At 40.2% G+C, this 20,241-nt stretch overlaps 1 protein-coding gene across 1 annotated transcript; it reads right to left on the bottom strand.

Moving 5' to 3' along the window:
• Positions 1-728: 728 nt before the first annotated feature.
• LOC131631595 (uncharacterized) lies at positions 729-2,096 on the bottom strand. The gene is made up of 2 exons (XM_058902386.1): positions 1,816-2,096; positions 729-1,683 (listed from the first exon to the last, which is right to left on the bottom strand). Exons 1-2 carry the CDS (start codon positions 2,094-2,096, stop codon positions 729-731), a joined length of 1,236 nt encoding a protein of 411 aa, XP_058758369.1.
• Positions 2,097-20,241: the final 18,145 nt, after the last annotated feature.

The raw sequence follows: 20,241 nt of genomic DNA, 5'->3' as shown, positions 1-20,241 counted from the left end.
GGGGGAGTTTGAATAGTGGTAGGGCATGTTGCGCTGATTTGGCCACGAATCTGGATAGTGATGTGAGCATGCCGTTCAAGGTTTGGATTGACTTTTTTGAATTTGGAGTGGGCAAGTCTGAGAAGGCCCTGCACTTATCCGGGTTGACTTTGATTCCTCTTTCTGTTAGGTAGAAGCCGAGGAATTTTCCTGCGCGGACGCCGAATGTGCATTTTTCCGGATTGAATCTCATTTTACACTTTCGGGCTTGCTCGAAAACCTTTTTAAGGTGAGCGGCGTGATCGGTTTCCCGTTGGGATTTGACGATCATATCGTCCATATAGACTTCGAGCATATCACCTATCTCTGCTTGAAAGACTTTGTTCATCATGCGCTGGTACGTCGCACCAGCGTTCTTCAGACCGAAGGGCATTACGTTGTAGTAATAGTTGCCCGATTCGGTCATGAAGGCCGTATATTTCTTATCGGTTTTAGCCATGGGTATTTGATTATACCCGGAATATGCGTCCATGAATGAAAGTAATTTAAAACCAGTGGAATTATCGACTAGTTTATCTATGTTAGGGAGAGGATAAGCATCTTTTGGGCAAGCCCTATTAAGATCGGTGTAGTAAGTGCACATGCGCCATTTTCCATTTGATTTTTTAAAAAGTACAACATTGGAGAGCCAAGTAGTGTACTTGGCCTCAGATATAAACTTGGCCTCTAGGAGGTCTTTTACAGCTAGTTCAGCCGCAGTCGTTTTTTCTGGTGACTGTTTTCTTCTCTTGGGCCGGTATCTTTATCGCGCTCAGGCCCTTGGCGGAGGCTTCGAAACAGCTCCTGGCTGCTTCGATGTCGCCGTTGAGTGTCGCTACTTGTCCTTTGGTCGTATAGTATTTGAGCTTGAGGTGTACGGTTGAGGGAACCGCGATTAGTTCGGCCAGAGTAGGGCGTTCGAGGATGCACTGGTATATTGATGGGTAGTCGATGACCAGAAATTGGACTTTCACTGCCTTGGTGGTCTCTGCCGACCCGATCGAAACTATGAGTTCCACGAATCCCCACGGCTTGGTTACTGTGCCATTGAATCCTTGTAAGTCCGATCCTACGTATGGTGTAAGGTGACTGTCGTTCAGGTGCAATGTTTTGAACAATTGGGAGTACATGATGTCCACTGAACTTCCCTGGTCGACCAATATGCGTCGCACGTCAAAATTGGCCATCCGGGCTCGGATGAGGAGAGGGATGGTCGCGTTAGGTGCTCCTCCGGGCAACTCTTCTTTATAGAAAGATATTGAGGAGGGACTGCCTTTGGCGTGGTCGAAGGTCGAGGCTACGTTTGCGCTGGCCGAGATTAGCTCGTCGAACTTGCGTTTCACGGATCCGACGGTCAGTTTGCTGAAACCTCCGCCTGATATAACCATTGCGGACGGGAACCTTTCCCATGTGCTATGGGAGGAATAGGTGGTTGCTGCGTTGGCCCAGTCAGGGAGGTAAAAATCTTCTGGCCTGGTAACGCTCATGGCCACTTGCATGGCGGGCGTATCTTCCGCCACCTTTTCCTCGGTGACTGGTTTAGCTTCTATAATGGCCTCCTGCTTCTTCGCATACTGTTTCAGATGTCCCTCCCTGATTAATATCTCTATGGCATCCTTAAGATGGATGCAATCTTCGGTGTTGTGCTCGTGGCCTTTGTGGAATCTGCAGAATTTCGATTTATCAACGTTTGGCCGGACGAGCATGCTCTTAGGGAATCGGACCTTGCCCGTCTGAAACTCGGCGTTTGCGCATTCGTTCAAGATTTACTCCCTTGAGGCGTTCAGCGGGGTGTACTCTCGGAATTTCCCTGCAGGGGCTTTGTAGTCCTTGGGGTCCCGAGTTTTATCATCTTTCTTTTTGTCAGTTCCCCGACGAGACTCATCTTGGCGCGTATTTTTACTGCTCTCTTCGTGCCTGGAATTGCGGACGGCGTGGGCGGCTTCTTTCTCCTGATATTGAATGTAGGTTTGGGCTTTGTGGAAGAATTCGTCAAGAGTGGCTGGAGTTTCAATTCCGACGGCTTTAGCGAAGTCTGAGCGTGGTCGGAGGCCGCGCTCGAGCAAGAATTTCTTCATATGGGCAATGGTGGATACTTGTACGGCTTCCTTATTGAATCTTTATATGTACGCCCGTAGAGACTCGTCCTTTCCTTGGATAATGACTTCCAAGGAGGCTTCTGACTTGGGGTGCCTTCGGGAGGCCGTGAAATGTCTGGAAAAAAGTTTTTCGAGCACCCTCCATGATGTGATGGACTCGTTGGGCAAACTTTTATACCAAGTCATGGCTCCTTTTCGCAGGGTGGTCGGGAACAAACGACATTTAATGGCGCCGGGCACTCCTCTGTAGTCGAGAAGGGCATCGATGTTCTCAATATGTTCGTCTGGATCGGTGGTCCCGTCGTAGGTCCCTAGCGGAAGGGGTTTTTTGAGACCGGTTGGCAGGGGAACCTCTAAGATTGACCAGGATAGAGGACCATGACGCTCCTCTTCGTCGTTGCTGGCGGATGGAGAAAAAGATCGGCTCTGGCTACGCCTGCGTCGCCTCCGGTTGTCGTCGTGCTTGGCCGGAGGTGATCTAGATTTCCTTCTTGGCCGAGGGGACTGTGAACGGTGTCGGGGACGCTGCTCGCTCGACCCTTTCTTGGAAGAGGGATTCACCTTCTCCCTGGGAGAAGGGGAACGTGGGCGTTTCTTGGTGATCATTTTATGTAGAGAACGAGTTTTATGATCGGGGGAGATCTTGAGCGACGTTTCTGTTCGAGGGCCTCGATCCGGTTACTTTGCTGTTGTTTACGGTGATTTCCGGTAAACAACCGCTAGTCTTCCAAACTATAAGTAAATATGATTTGGCTACTCGCAGGATCGACTAGATCGATCCTAGGACACATAGTCAAAAAGATTGTTATTAATGGTCGTTCGAACCATATTTATGATTTATCTTTGTCAATAAGAGTTTCTTCGAATAAAACAAGTAAACTTGATAGTGACTTTGTTATATGCAAGTATAACTTCAACAAAAGGGTAAGTAAAAATAAGACATGAAACGAAAACTGTTTAAAGTGCAAAGAATCTAAAATTGCAGAAATATTAAATACTTCAAAAGTAAATGACATGAAAATAACAGTACAAGAATGTAAATGGAAAGAAGTAAATGAAATGCAATAATACTGAAAAGATATCTGAAAACGAAAAGGGAATACACATGTATTAAAATGGTGGTGTCATACGTACATTTCTCAGCGAACTCTTTCTCTTTAACACTTGATACTTGAGTAATATGTGAGTGATTTGTACAAAATGAACACCCAGAATCCTAACATTAAGACTCCTATTTATACTAATTTCGACCTTAACGGCCCTACGCTAATCTAATGCCACGTTTCTCATAAGAACTCCAGGGATGCCATCTGTTGTTAGACAGTTACGAAACCGTCTTCGAATTTCAAATTTTCCCGCCTAAGTCCTTCTTCGACGCGTGGCAGTGTATTTAACATTAAAACACTACGAAAACACGCTAATTAGTAATACTTTAACATATTTCATGAAATTTGCCTAAGTCTTCGAAGACACGCACTCCTATGAGCTTCAGTGTTCATCATCTCCACTGTGACTTAGAAATCTTCACTCTCGAAGCATGGCCATCAGGAGCCATTTTCTTATCTTCAAACGATGGTCATCAGTAACCATCTCTTCTTCGAATTTTTATTCTTCGAAGAACCATATATTTGCAAAACGAAATCTTCAGCTAACAAATTGCCCCCAATAAATGCCTGTTTCGAAAAAACAAGAGAAATAGGCGTTTCTTGTCATTGTAAGATTTCGTTCCTTGCTATTCTTTGAAAGTTCCAAGATTGCTGACTAACGTCATAATCATTGATGACCCTGTTTTCAAAACGTCTTGTCATTTTCAAAGATGTCTTCTCATAATCTTACACTCCCACGTTTTTGACCTTACTTCTTGATCATTATTCCTACATACTAGGAGTGAAGCTAATTTATTTGACCGCCGTTGGATTAAATCAAAACCCTCCGCGTGTCCTTTTGTTTTACCCAAAAGATTTAAAAAGGTTCCCGTTAAACCTTTAAATACCTGGTCTTCACTTTTATACAACTTTTCATTCCTATTTCTTCATCTTCTTCAACATAATACTTTCTCAATCAAACTTCGCTATGGCTTCATCTTCAAATGTTCTTCAACCTGTTCTAAAGCTCCAAACAACGATGAGGTCTGGGGAACAAGAACACATTCCAAACCCTAACACCGCAGAGGTGCGCGCAATTTACGCTTCTCAGGTACTCATCCCCTTTGAACTTTCTGGAAAACCTCTTGCTTTTATGGGTCCATTGCCAGGTGAAAGTAATCCATCTATAAACAAATTCTTCCCTTCTTATTACAAAACTAGACCCTTGGTTAGTAAGATTAAGATAGATGAAGATGGTCATTCCTCTTTAGGAGAACCTGATAATGCTGAAGAAACTTCAACTGCACCCCCTTTGGCTTTGGCACAAATTAGTTTAAACTACATGACCAACTTTGTAAAAGTATTTAGGTCAATCCCTTTAGCCAAAGATCCTGATCTATACTATGCCTGGTTAGAAAAAGTAGAGAAAAAGAAAGAATCTTTCTGGAAATCATTAGGAATATATGATTTGATTCAATTATCAAAAACATGCTTAGAATATAACCAACCCATGTTAGTAGCAGCGGTTCATTTCTGGGATGCTTCCCACAACACCTTCCATCTTCCATGTGGGATGGTTACCCCCACTCTCTTTGATATAGCTGCTATTACAGGACTTCGACCAACTGGGGAGACCTTCGACCCCAATGATATGGATATTGATACTATTAGCTTTAATGAATCAACAGTTACTTATACTGCATTCATCCAGAAGTACCACAACACAACACAAGCAGAAGTTTCTGATGAAGAACATATTGCTTTTTTAGCACTATGGCTCTCGCGATGCGCTTTCTGCTCAAGATCCATACAGGTTGCAAAGAGGTATCTTTGCATGGCTAATCAGCTACATGCTGGAAAAAAGCTCAACCTAAGCCAATTACTCTTAGGATTTCTTTATGAAAACCTCAGCGAAGCCGCGAATCTTACCAAAAACTACCAAACTGGCACCCTACTTTTTGCTGGTCCCTTTTGGCTACTGCAACTGTGGCTTAACGCTACATTTGAAACTCACCTTACCTTTCGAAGCAACGTCAATGAAGAAGATAATAAAATTAAGAATCGAACTATAGAAGGAACTAGGTTGGCTTACCTAACGCCAAAAGAAGAAACTGGGAAACTTCGTGAACATTTTCTAGCATATACAATGATGTTCGCCCAGCGTAATCAGTTCGATCCTTCCATGGCTCCATTTGTACACAGAACAATCGGTCCTGAATGGTTCACCCGAAGGTTCCCATCAACATCTCAGGATCAACAAACTGAGTCTATGGAAATTTGGGAAGCCTTTCTGACCCCAAGGTTGTTTTATCATCGTCTTCGACCATCAAAAAGTCAATGCGTTCTCGTATGCTACCAACCAAATCTGGTCTCGAGACAGTTTGGGCTGGTGCAGGTAAAACCCAAGTGTTTATATGATAAAAGGAACCATCTGTGCTTCCATACCTTGCACCTGACTGAAAAGGAGTGTGAATCAAAGATCAACAAATATGTTGGCGTCACCAATCTTTCTCCTATTTCCTTCGAACCTGCCTTTTACTCCACACCAGACTTTCACCAATGGTGGACGGATTACTATACTTCACAAATCTTTGACGCCGATAGTCTCACTCAAGAACTAACTACAGCTTTTGATGATGTGCAGGAGAATTTCCACAAAGGTACCTCGACTCATATTAAAGAAATCCAAGCTTTTCAAAAATTCTTTGAAACTATCTATCGGCCTGATGATCTTAGTCGGACCGTTCGTGAAGCTGCAGTTATTTTACGCGAAAAGTTTTCCGCCAAACTGGATAAGTTAAAATTGCCCTCGCATGTTCGACCAGAACTACGCTATGAAGTGGCTTTCAAACTTAATCCTCCAAAATTCCCTCCACTACCAAGTGCGGATTTTGGTGTGGCTCTGAGCCCTCCTTTTCCAAACTGGTTTGTGTGTGGCAACGTTTTAAAAGATCTTCAAGAAAGTACTAAAAAACGTGCTGATCGAGTGGTTCCGACTAAGCATACCCTAGATACTTTCAAAGGGCATCTTCATATAGATCTTGAACATGTTCGTGTCTTGACCCCAATACCTGAAGGTTTGGACTCAGACAATCTTTTGACTGACTTTTCTTTTTTCTGTTGATATACTGATTCTAGTCTCAACTACAGCCGTTGCTCGAAGAAAGAAGATTAAAGAAGTTCCTACACAGAAGGACTCTGGGGCATCTAAAAGTAACAAGCCAAGTGAGAGTGATTCCATTGCCACTAGCAAGAAACCCACGGTACATACCCATTTTATATCATTAATCTCATATAATCTGTGAGTAGTGCTTATTTTACTCAATTTTATATTTCCCAGAATTCGAAACCCCCGGTAGGTTCGAAACGACAAGGCTCTTCAACAGTTGTCTCAGATGATGAAGACAAATCTCCTCCTCGTACCAGGCAAGGCCATAGAAAGAGACAGAAAGCTATTACTCCTTCGGGAAAAGAGAAAGGGCTAGGTTCCTCCAAAGTTGCTTCTCCTAGCGACAAGGCGTCTTCTGAGGAATCACCTTTAAAAACTGCCAGTAATGCCTTCGTTGTCGAAAGTCATAACTCAAGTCCAGACAATATTCCACCCAAGGTATTTGGGTTTCAACCCAAAATCATCTCATAATTTTAACTACATGATTAAGTTAACATCTTACCTTGTCATTGCAGGATGATACTGACACTGCTACTTCAGGTCTTAAGACTTATAATTTCACCATTAATGTCGATAAACCTCAAGGTAATCATAACTCTTTCACTCTCATCGATAAACTTCTCAAGGCCTTATCGTTCTGACCAAGTCTGGTTTGTTTAATGTAGATATTTCCCAAAATAAATCCCATGTTCTCTCACCACTTTTTGAAGATGCCAGGCCTCTTACCACCACCTTACCTAATGAGCCAGTCGAAGAAAGCTAATCCACTGACGCATCCCCAGCTACTCATCAAGATAAAAACCTGGAAGAAAATCATCCATTCTCAGGTAGTGACAACGTGAATCCACAACCACATGGTAGTGAAGATACTGTATCCGAACAAGATGCTATGGAGGAAATTTCTAAACCAGATAAACACAATCCTCTAGAAACTTCAACTCTTGACACAGAAACTACTCCTGGGGAAACTTCGATGCCTGCCCTTGCGAAGCCCACTCCTTCGGAACTGGAACAGCTTAAGCAAACTGATCCTCTCAGCTTTCTAAAAGCTATGATGAATGTGAATACTACTTCGCCTTCAGAACTTGACATCTCTCCAGCTGTCCTTGTAGAATCTGGTGACAAGGAAGACATTCCTGACCTCCTTCGACAGATAAAAGAAAGATTCTTTGGGGTCAATCTTGTGGATGTTCTTAGTCAAGATCCTATTAAAAGTCATAACTTGAATCAACTCTTGAAGAAAGTGGATTTGTTTCGAGTCTCGAAAGAAGTTTCAGAGGTGATTGTTTTACTAGGTTCTCTGGTTGAACAACTTCAAGCTAATATTCTTCGAAAACAAAATATCGAAAAGCAATTATCTGAAAAAATAGCCTCTCATGAGTCTTCATGGAACTTTGCTGTGGATGCAACGAAACAAGGTGAGGCCCTCAAGCTTAAACATTCAGAAAATCAGAAGGCATATGATAATTATGAGAAGGATATCAACTCCTGGAAACAAGAGATAAAAGCTCTCGAAGAAAAGATAAAGGAAGCTGAGAATTGTCAGGCAACCATACAAAAGGCCAATCAACAAGATCTGCTTGCAGTGGCGCAATTGGGGATTAAACACTTCGAAACCGCACAAAATTTAGTGCCAGAGATTGAAGGATTGAAGAAACACCGGGCGTTACTCGAACTTTGTATGTCTTCATGGGAAACTCAATATTTGAAGATCAAAAATAGTCTCCCTGAGGATTTCAACTAGCTGCTTCGAACTCTGTATTTTGTTGCACTTTTGTTTTGTAATCGAACCTTTTATAAAAATATCTATATGTATGCTTGACCTCTATTTTTCGTCTATGTTTTCCATATTCGCAAGCACTATTTTTAGCAAATCTTTCATATTCTGCCAAAATATATATCTTCAGATTTTCCACAATGATTCTAATCAATGCAACACATAAACCCGACCACTCTTCGCAGTATCTTTATTCTTAGACTTGACGTTTCTACTTCTCTAGCCGTAATCATTATTAAACAGTGACGTCACTTTCTTCAAAACGCTCATTTGAGACGTGCGTGCATCAGTTTCATGATTACTTTTCAACTTCCAAGGTCGGGAAACGGCGGAAGCCTTAACTCCCTTTTTGGAATACCAAACCGCAGTCCAATCAATCATTAAAACTTTAAACCACCCTTCATTACCTCAGGTCTATATAAAGGCCTAAGATCGTTTTCATTTCTCCATTCTTGCATTTCCTCAAACACTAACAACAGAATAGAGAAACCTTTTCTTCAAACTTTCTTTTCAAAAAAAATGGCTACGCCTCTCTCTTACAACAACATAAAGGCTGTTGTCAAGAAGGAGTTCAAACTTTGTGAGGATGAACTTGATAGCAACTTCATCACTCTTGGCAATCTCTTTGCTAACCAAGAACTGGATTTCTATTTTGGAGACATCCTGGAAGGTCCTGTTTACCTCAACATGCTTGCAGATTTCTGGATGTTTGCGTCTCTACGCATAGATCCTGAAGGGAGGACCACCATAGTTTCTGAGGTTCGACACACTCATCTCAGCATCACTCCCACCACCATTGCTAACCTGATGAGATGCAACAACTCTGGGGAAACATTTGATGACAACATCTTCAACATGACTACTCATCTTATGTTGAGGACTCTCATGGATAACGATCCTTTCAGTGCCAAGGTTATTAGGATCTGGCATCAAATGCTTGTGGGTAATTTCCGTCCTCGGAGGCTTGACGAAAACAACATCATGGTCGAAGACTTGGAGTTTATTCTCTGTGGTCTTCGAGGGAAGAAGGTTAACTTCCCTTTGATGATTTTCAAAGGGCTTGTTGAGGCCGTTTCTGTGGCTACTGCTGGTCAGGGAAACGTAACCTGTCTTCCGTATGGTAGACTCCTCTCTTATATATTCCTTAAGAAGGGTGTCGTGAGGCGGATGCGCACTTCTGGATCCATGGACATGTTCGAGGCTGAAAGCTTGCCTATGCTGTCCTTAGAAGGATTGGATCAGAGGATTAATTAGCCAATATTTGCCCTAGGTTTTTATGCTTTCCCTTTTTTTTTTTTATTTTCAGGAGTTCCTGGGTCATGTCCCCGGATCTCTTTTTGTAATGCTTGTACTTCTATGTTTCAATGACAAAATATTTTGGTGCTTCTCTGACTCTTTTTTTAATTTACCATCTATTTTGATCGTAAAGCCATTTTGATCAATGCAACACATATACTTTGGTACATGTCTGACCATTTTGGCTTTCGTAGTCCCCTGAATGTCTACGTTTTTGCAATCTTTACTTCGTACATGCTTGGTTTATATCTCTTTAGATATTTTCCGTTTACTCTCAAGATCCTACGATCTTCTGCTAACTCTTCAATTTCATAAGCATTATTCGAAAATACCTTTAAGATTCGAAAGGGTCCTTCCTAGTGCGGGGACCATTTACCAAGTGCTTGATTCTTTCGATCTATAGGTAAAATAACTTTCCAAACTAGGTCATTACTAATAAACGTTTTACCTTTCACCTTTTTGTTGTATGCTCTGGATACTCTTTCCTTTTTCCTTTTTATCATTTCGAGCGCTCGAAGTCTGTCTTCATCCAAATCTACTAACTCATTCATCATTAACTCCCAGTATACGTTAGGAGGAATATCTTCTTGTCTTTGTACCCTTACTGACTGTAGATATATCTCGATTGGGAGTACTGCATCATGCCCAAACGTCAACTGGAAAGGAGTTGTGTTTGTAGCTTCTTTTGGAGATGTTCGACAAGCCCAAAGTGCTTGGTCCAAAGTTTTATGCCAATTCTTGGGTTTCTTTCCCACATGTTTTTTGATAAGGCCAATTATTATTTTGTTTGCTGCTTCAACTTGTCCATTTGCTTGAGCATAGTAAGGTGTAGAAGTAAATAACTTGAAACCTATTTCTTTGGCAAAGTCTTGCATTTTTCGTCCAGTAAAGACCGAACCTTGATCAGTTGTTATACTTTCTGGGATTCCAAACCTATATATAATATGTTTTTGAATAAACTCAATCACGGCCTCTTGATCCACATTTACTAGTGGTATTGCTTCGACCCATTTTGTGAAATAGTCTATTCCTACTAATATGTATCTTTGGCCTTTAGACGACTTAGGGTGAATTTCTCCGATCAAATCTACCGCCCATCCCCTAAAAGGCCAAGGTTTCACTATTGTACTTAATTCGTTTGCTGGGGCGTGCTGGATACCTGCATGTTCTTGACATTCTTGACACCCTTTTGCAAGCTCTATGCAATCTTTTAACATGGAAGGCCAATACATTCCATAACGAAATAAAAGCCATTTCATTTTGTGTCCTGCTTGATGTGCACCACATGCCCCACTGTGTACGTTCGACAGAGCCAAGTATGCTTCTGCTTCACCTAAGCATTTCAACAATACCCCTTCAGGAGTTTTCTTGAATAATTCGTTTCCCATTAGGAAATATGACAAGGCTCTATATTTTATCTTCCTGTCTGTATCCGTCGAAGGGCTTTTTAAATAGTTTATTATTGGACTCCTCCAATCTGTATCTGCTAATGAGTCTATGTTTAGCACTTCGAATTCTCCTTTGTTGGCGTAACCCAACTGTGAATTCTCCAGATCACTTGGGGAAAGTTTAGTAGACATTGCTCTCCCTCTTACTTCAATCAATTCTTCTAAATTTTCTTTTGATACCTTGTATCCTGAAGCTAACTGTGCCAAGTCGTTTGCCTCTTGGTTATTCATCCTTGATATGTGTTTTAATTCCACATATTCGAATTTCTTGAGTAGCCTATTTGCTATGACAAAGTACATGATCAAATTTTCTTTGATGCACTTGTATTCCTTTGTCAGTTGTTTAATGACCAATTCAGAGTCCCTTTTAATTTCGACTCTGGTTGCCCCCAATTCTAACAAAGCTTCAAGTCCAGCTATTAATGATTCGTACTCAGCTTCGTTGTTGGAGCATAGCGGACCCTCGATTTTATACTTGAGCTTTGTTGGAATTCCATCAGGAGAAATTATCAACAAACCAACTCCGGTTCCCTCTCTGTGCGTTGAACCGTCGAAGTATAACTTCCAAGGTTTTAAACCCACATACTGTTGATGACTCTCAGCTACTGCATGGTCGACAATGAAGTCTGACACAATTTGACCTTTCATTGCCTTGAGAGGCTGAAATATTAGTGAATATTCAGTTAGGGCTAAAGCCCATTTACCGATTCGACTATGCAGTATAGGCTTGGATAACATATGCTTAATAACATCACAATGAGACGAAACATAAACATCAACTGGCTTTATATAATACTTAAGTTTGATACAAGAGAAATACAAGCAAAGGCAGAGTTTTTCTATAGCGGTATATCTAGTCTCTGCATCATTGAGTACTCTACTTAAGTAATAAATGGCTCTTTCGATGCCGTTTTCATCTTCTTGCGCCAGCATGCTGCCTATTGTTTTATCTGAAGCTGAAATATATAGGCGCATGTGCTTCTTCCCATTTGGGGGAGATAGAATTGGTGGACAAGTCAAGTATTGCTTGAGTTTATCAAAAGCTTCTTGATGTTCAGCATTCCATTCGAATTTTCCTTGCTTAAGCCGCAGTAGAGGTGAGAAGGCTTGTGTGCGTCCACTCAAATTAGAGATAAATCTCCTTAAGAAGTTTATCTTTCCCAATAAAGATTGTAGTTCTTTCTTCGTTGGTGGAGACTTGGTTTCCATTATGGATTTCGTCTTATTCTGGTTAATTTCTATTCCCTTTTTGTGGACTACGAAACCCAAGAAATCACCTGCCTGCACAAAGAAAGCACATTTGAGGGGGTTCATCTTCAAGCCATGTTTCCTCATCCTTTCGAATGATTGGCTCAGATGATTGAGATGAGTTACATCTGAGGTGGATTTTACCACAATGTCATCTATATATACTTGCATGAATGTTTCTATGAAGTCATGGAATATAGAATTCATTGCTCTTTGATAAGTTGCCCCAGCATTTTTTAAACCAAACGGCATTACAATCCATTCGTAAGTACCTATTGCCCCTGGGCAACGAAACGCCGTTTTGGATACATCATCTTCTGCAATAAAGATCTGATTGTATCCAGAATATCCATCTAACATGCTCAAATACTCGAAGCCTGCGGCTGAGTCTACTAGCATTTCTGCCACAGGCATGGGATACTCATCTTTAGGGGTGGCTGCATTAAGATCACGAAAGTCTATGCATACTCTTAATGAACCATTCTTTTTAATTACAGACACTATATTAGCAATCCATTCAACATACCTTGTAGTTTGGATGAACTTGCAGCGTAGAAGCCTTTCGACCTCTGCTTTAATCTTCGAATGAATCTCTGGCGCGAATCTCCTGGGAGTTTGCTTTATAGGCTTCTTTACTTCCTTTATTGGTAGTTTTAATTCGACCAAATCTCTTCCTAGACCAGGCATCTCGTCATAATCCTAAGCAAAACAATCTTTGTTTTCCTTCAACAGTTTGATGACCGTTGCCTTTAGTTCTGGTTCTAGTTTCGCGCTGATATATGTTATTCTTTTTTGATCTTTGTCTCCAAGATTTACTTCTTCGAGTGGATCTTGAGCTAACATCTTTATATTTGGTGCCATTGGATCTTTTTCGAATCCCAAAGGCTCTTCATCGTAAATTGCATCTAACCTTTGACTCGATTCTTCTCTTATGGTTCTTTCGACTTGAAACGAATCTTCAGAAGATTTGGAATTCATATGTATCTCTGAATCTGTGACTTCCTTCTTGGTTAGACCTGTGTCAATCTTCACATTTGATAGTTCGGCCTCGAGAGCCGCCTTTCTTTTATTCTCGGCCACGTAAGCCGAAATCTTTTCAAAGAAAGAAAACTCAGACATTATTAATGTCATCGTCCTAGCCTGTCGGCCGTTCTGTTGGATAATTCTCCAATGGTGTTGGATCTGTTGGGCCATCCATGATCTCTCTATTCCACTGGAATCCATTTGGGTGTAGAGTTAAATAGTACAACGCATTCTTATTTGGGGTGTACATCTCTTCTGCCGCATGACAAGGACTTATATTTGCCAAATTCCTATCGAAGTTAGTTTTATTAACCTGGTTAACTTCAGCCATATAGTAGCTCTGATCTCCTTCGATATTCTCTACTATACCGTCGTCCCTCCAAATTGTCACCCTTTGATGCATTGTTGAGGGCACAACTGCCACTCCATGAATCCATTCTCTGTTAGAACAAGATTTGTTCTGATCAATATTCTTAGTTTTGATGATAACAAGGATATGAATTTTGTGTGAGATAATGTGGTACTCTAATACATTGCAATTTCCATTTCAGGAAATATATATAAAAGAGTATGCACAAATCAGCGCTCAGAAGCTTTGTCTCAGAAGGTTCAGCATGCAACATCAGAACATGGTCTGGCAAGACATCAGAAGATGGTCAAGGCAGAATCAGAACATAGGTCTATGGAAGCATCAGAAGAACTTGAGGTCAGAAGCAGAAGCACTGAAGTTCTCATGGTATCACGCTCAGAAGCACTTCAAGGTCAGAAAACAAGAAGATGCTATGCACCAAGCTGTTTGACTCTGATGATATTCAAATATTTTATTCACAAACATCAGATCAGAAGAAAGTACAGGTGGCAGGCTACGCTGACTGACAAAAGGAACGTTGGAAGCTATTAAAGGCAACGTCAGTAGACACAGCGTGAACAAGGCTCGAGGTAGTTGACAAAAGCGTGAAACATTAAATGCAAAGCTGTACGGAACACGCAAAGCATTAAATGCGCCCAACGGTCATCTTCTCAAACGCCTATAAATATGAAGTTCTGATGAGAAGCAAGGTTAACAACTCTGAACCAAATTCTGTGAATATTAACTTGCTGAAACGCTGTTCAATTCAAAGCTCAGAAACTTCATCTTCATCAAAGCTCACTACATTGCTATTGTAATATATTAGTGAGATTAAGCTTAAACGTTAAGAGAAATATCACTGTTGTGATTATAGCTTTTAAGAAGCATTGTAAAACTCTTATTTGATTACATTAATTTGTAAGTAACTAGAGTGATCAAGTGTTGATCAGGATACTCTAGGAAGTCTTAGCTTGTGTCTAAGCAGTTGTAATTAGAGTGATCACGTGGTGGTCAGGATACTCTAAGAAAGTCTTAGCTTGTGTCTAAGCATTTGTTCCTGGAGTGATCAGGTTGTGATCAGGATACTCTAGAAGACTTAGTCGCGGACTAAGTGGAAAACCATTGTAATCTGTTGCGATTAGTGGATTAAATCCTCAGGTGAGGTAAATCACTCCGTGGGGGTGGACTGGAGTAGTTTAGTTAACAACGAACCAGGATAAAAATAACTGTGCATATTGTTTTTATCGTTCAAGTTTTTAGACTACACTTATTCAAACCCCCCCTTTCTAAGTGTTTTTCTATCCTTCAATTGGTATCAGAGCCTGGTTCTAAGGTGCAAGCACTTAACCGTGTTTAGAAAAGATTCAGGAAGAGAAAAACGCTTCAGTAAAAGATGGCTGGTGAAATTCCAACAAATCCAGCTGCATCTACATCTGGCTCTGCTGAGCAATACAATGGTAACAATGGTTATACTAGACCACCAGTATTTGATGGTGAAAACTTTGAATACTGGAAAGATAAACTGGAAAGTTACTTTCTTGGTCTAGATGCTGATCTATGGGATCTTCTGCTGGATGGTTACAAACATCCTGTTAAAGCTACTGGTGTAAGACTCACGAGAAGCGAAATGAATGATGATCAAAAGAAAGATTTCAAGAATCATCACAAGTGCAGGACTGTTTTGCTGAATGCTATCTCTCATACTGAGTATGAGAAGATATCTAACAGGGAAACGGCCCATGACATATATGAGTCCTTGAAGATGACTCATGAAGGAAATGCTCAAGTCAAGGAGACCAAAGCTCTTGCTCTAATCCAGAAATATGAAGCCTTCAAGATGGAGGATGATGAAGACATTGAGAAGATGTTTTCAAGATTTCAAACTCTGACTGCTGGATTGAGAGTTCTCGATAAAGGCTACACCAAGGCTGATCATGTAAAGAAGATTATCAGAAGCTTACCCAGAAGATGGGGCCCAATGGTGACTGCATTCAAGATTGCGAAGAATCTGAATGAAGTTTCTTTGGAAGAGCTGATCAGTGCCTTGAGAAGCCATGAAATTGAGCTGGACGCAAACGAGCCTCAGAAGAAAGGTAAGTCTATTGCATTAAAATCTAATATTAAAAAATGCACTAACGCTTTTCAGGCTAGAGAAGAAGATCCTGAAGAATCAGAATCTGAAGAAGAAGATGAACTGTCCATGATCTCCAGAAGGGTAAACCAACTCTGGAAGAGCAAGCAAAGGAAGTTCAGAGGCTTCAGAAGTTCAAAGAAATTTGAACGAGGAGAATCTTCTGGTGACAGAAGATCTGACAAGAAGAAGGCTGCCTGCTATGAGTGCAATGAGCCTGGACATTACAAGAACGAGTGTCCAAAACTTCAGAAGGAGAATCCCAAGAAGAAGTTTCATAAGAAGAAAGGTCTTATGGCAACATGGGATGATTCTGAATCAGAATCAGGATCAGACTCTGAAGGAGAGCAGGCAAACTTTGCGCTGATGGCGACAGAAGATGATGGATCAGAATCTACATCAGAATCAGATTCTGAAGAGGTATTTTCTAAACTATCTAGAGAAGAGTTAGTTTCCAGTCTAACAGAGCTTCTTGAATTAAAAGCTCATCTTAGTATCAAATACAAAAAGCTGAAAAAGCAATTTGATTTTGAAACTAAGAAGCTTGAGTTGGAAAATTCTGAATTAAAAGATAAAGTTTTAAAATTATCCAATAATGTTGGATCTCCTTCTGATTCAGAAAATTCCACTCCTAGTCTGAATCATATTCTGAAAGAATATGATTTAAGTTTCAGGAAGTTCTTATCTAGAAGTATTGGCAGAAGTCAGCTAGCTTCTATGATATATGCTGTGTCTGGGAACAAGAGAGTTGGCATTGGTTATGAGGGTGAAATCCCATACAAGCTTGAATCTGTGGATGATATGAAAATATCATACAAGCCTTTGTATAACCAATTTAAATTTGGCCACTCCCATGATATTAAGCACACATCACATGCACAAAGTTTTCACATAACACACACCAAGAAGCATGTGACACAACCTAAGAAATATCATGGAACTCAGAATAAGAAGTATCATGCTGTTCCTCCTGTTAAATATTTAGCTAAACCTAAGTTCAATTAGAACTTAAGGAGAACTAACAAGAAAGGACCCAAGAAATTGTGGGTACCTAAGGAGAAGATAATTTCTGTTGCAGATATCCTTGGCGGCAAAGAGGACAGAAAGCAAAATGTCATGGTACCTGGACTCTGGGTGCTCGCGACACATGACGGGAAGAAGGTCTACATTCCAAGACCTGGTGCTTAAACCAGGTGGAGAAGTCAAGTTTGGAGGAGATCAGAAGGGCAAAATCATTGGCTCTGGAACCATAAGTCTTGGTAACTCTCCTTCCATAACTAATGTACTTCTTGTAGAAGGATTAACGCATAACTTATTGTCCATAAGTCAATTAAGTGACAATGGTTATGATATAATCTTCAATCAAAAGTCTTGCAAGGCTGTAAGTCAGAAGGATGGCTCAATCCTATTTACAGGCAAGAGGAAGAACAACATTTATAAGATTGATCTTTCTGATCTTGAGAAGCAGAAGGTGACTTGTCTTATGTCTGTTTCTGAAGAGCAATGGGTCTGGCACAGAAGATTAGGACATGCTAGTTTGAGAAAGATTTCTCATATTAACAAACTAAATCTAGTCAGAGGACTCCCAAATCTGAAATACAAATCAGATGCTCTTTGTGAAGCATGTCAGAAGGGCAAGTTCTCCAGACCTGCATTCAAGTCTAAGAATGTTGTTTCTACCTCAAGGCTGTTAGAACTCTTGCACATTGATCTGTTTGGCCCAGTCAAAACAGCATCTGTCAGAGGGAAGAAATATGGATTAGTCATCGTTGATGATTATAGCCGCTGGACATGGGTAAAGTTCTTGAAACACAAGGATGAGTCTCATTCAGTGGTCTTTGAATTCTGCACTCAGATTCAATCTGAGAAAGAGTGTAAAATCATAAAGGTCAGAAGTGATCATGGTGGCGAATTTGAGAACAGATTCTTTGAGGAGTTCTTCAAAGAAAATGGTATTGCCCATGATTTCTCTTGTCCTAGAACTCCACAGCAAAATGGAGTTGTAGAGCGAAAGAATAGGACTCTACAAGAAATGGCCAGAACCATGATCAATGAAACCAATATGGCTAAGCATTTCTGGGCAGAAGCAATAAACACTGCATGCTATATTCAGAATAGAATCTCTATCAGACCTATTCTAAATAAGACTCCTGATGAATTGTGGAAGAACAGAAAGCCCAACATTTCATATTTCCATCCTTTTGGATGTGTATGTTTTATTCTGAAAACTAAAGATCATCTTGGTAAGTTTGATTCCAAAGCACAAAAGTGTTTTCTTCTTGGATATTCTGAACGCTCTAAAGGCTACAGAGTATACAATACTGAAACATTGATTGTAGAAGAATCAATCAATATCAGGTTTGATGATAAGCTTGGTCTTGAAAAACCAAAACAGTTTGAGAATTTTGCAGATTTTGATATTGATATATCAGAAGTAGTAGAACCAAGAAGCAAAGCTGCAGAAGCTGGAAGTCTTAGAAGCAATGGATCAGAAGAGCAAGTTGCTGCATCTTTAGAGAATCTTAGGATTTCTGAAGAACCAACAGTCAGAAGATCACCTAGACTTGCATCAGCTCATTCAGAAGATGTGATCCTTGGAAAGAAAGATGATCCCATCAGAACAAGGGCATTCCTTAAGAACAATGCAGAATGTCAATTAGGTCTTGTTTCTTTGATCGAGCCAACTTCTGTTGATCAAGCTCTAGAAGATCCAGACTGGATAATTGCCATGCAAGAAGAACTAAATCAGTTTACAAGGAATGATGTATGGGACTTGGTTCCTAGACCAAAAGGATTTAACATCATCGGTACTAAGTGGGTTTTTAGAAACAAGCTAAGTGAGAAAGGTGAAGTGGTAAGAAACAAAGCCAGACTGGTTGCTCAGGGTTATAGTCAGCAAGAAGGGATTGATTATACAGAAACCTTTGCACCAGTGGCCAGGTTAGAATCTATTCGTCTATTAATTTCTTTTGCCACTCTACACAACATCACTCTTTATCAGATGGATGTCAAGAGTGCCTTCTTAAATGGTTATATAGATGAAGAAGTTTATGTTCACCAACCTCCTGGTTTTGAAGACTCCATGTCTCCAAATCATGTTTTTAAATTAAAGAAATCATTATACGGATTGAAACAAGCTCCCAGAGCTTGGTATGAACGTTTGAGTTCTTTCCTTCTGGAAAATGGTTTCACTAGAGGAAAAGTGGACACTACTCTCTTTTGTAAAACATTTAAAAAGGATATTTTAATTTGTCAAATATATGTTGATGATATTATCTTTGGAATATCTAATGCTACACTTGGAAAGGAGTTTGCTGAGTCTATGCAGGCTGAATTTGAAATGAGCATGATGAGAGAACTCAAGTACTTCCTTGGGATTCAAATCAACCAAACTTCCGATGGAACCTATGTTCATCAAACGAAGTATGTGAAAGAACGTCTGAAGAAGTTTAATCTTGCTGAAAGCAAAGAAGCCAAAACTCCTATGCATCCAACATGTGTACTGGGTAAGGATGAGGTAAGTAAGAAGGTAGATCAGAAGTTGTACAGAGGTATGATTGGATCTCTTCTATATCTAACTGCTTCTAGACCTGACATTCTCTTTAGTGTTTGTTTGTGTGCTCGATTCCAATCAGATCCAAGAGAATCTCATTTAACAGCGGTTAAGAGAATTCTAAGGTATCTGAAAGGTACTACTAATGTTGGTTTAGTTTACAGAAGATCTAAAGATTACAACTTAGTAGGATTCTGTGATGCTGACTATGCTGGAGATAGAATAGAAAGAAAGAGCACTTCTGGAAGTTGTCAATTTCTTGGAAGTCATCTGATCTCATGGTACAACAAGAAGCAAGCTACTATTGCCCTCTCAACAACAGAAGCAGAATATGTTGCTGCTGCTGGTTGTAGCACACAAATGCTCTGGATGAGAAGTCAGCTGGAAGATTATCAGATATATGAGAGTAACATTCCTATTTTCTGTGATAATACTTCTGCTATATGTTTATCTAAGAATCTTATTTTACATTCAAAAGCTAAACATATTGAGATTAAACATCATTTCATAAGGGACTATGTTCAGAAGGGTGTTATATCTTTAAACTTTGTGGATACAGACCATCAATGGGCTGATATCTTTACAAAACCCCTTGCTGAAGATAGGTTTAAGTTCATTCTGAAGAATATCAGTATGGATCTATGCCCAGAATGAGAAGATGAGAAGATCTTATGTATGAGTATCTTCTGAAATGAAATTGGATATTTTTTTTATAAGAAGTTCTGATTGAAATCAATTAGAAATTGTGATTCAGTTATTACTAACGTTTCATTGTCTAAGTTGATTCAGAATCTCTTTAAAAGCAAAACAGCTGTAACTGGCTATTCAGATGGTAAACACGTGTTCATTTTTTTTGGACAAGCGTGCGTGCAGTTGAGGGGACGTCTACTTAGGTAACTGTGCAAATCTCGTCTTTTGTCATTATTATCTCTCCTCACGTCAAATAACATTAAATGCCATTCATCATTTCTTTTATTGTCCTTTATGTCTTTATATCCGTCAAACGTTTCCCTTCCCTAGAACGCTTTCCTTCCCCACATTCCCT

The sequence above is a fragment of the Vicia villosa genome, unplaced genomic scaffold, assembly GCF_029867415.1.
Source record: "Vicia villosa cultivar HV-30 ecotype Madison, WI unplaced genomic scaffold, Vvil1.0 ctg.000848F_1_1_1, whole genome shotgun sequence".
Classification (NCBI taxonomy): domain Eukaryota; kingdom Viridiplantae; phylum Streptophyta; class Magnoliopsida; order Fabales; family Fabaceae; genus Vicia; species Vicia villosa.
Note: the sequence above shows the minus strand (reverse complement) of the source record. Positions and strands in the feature narration are given on the sequence as shown.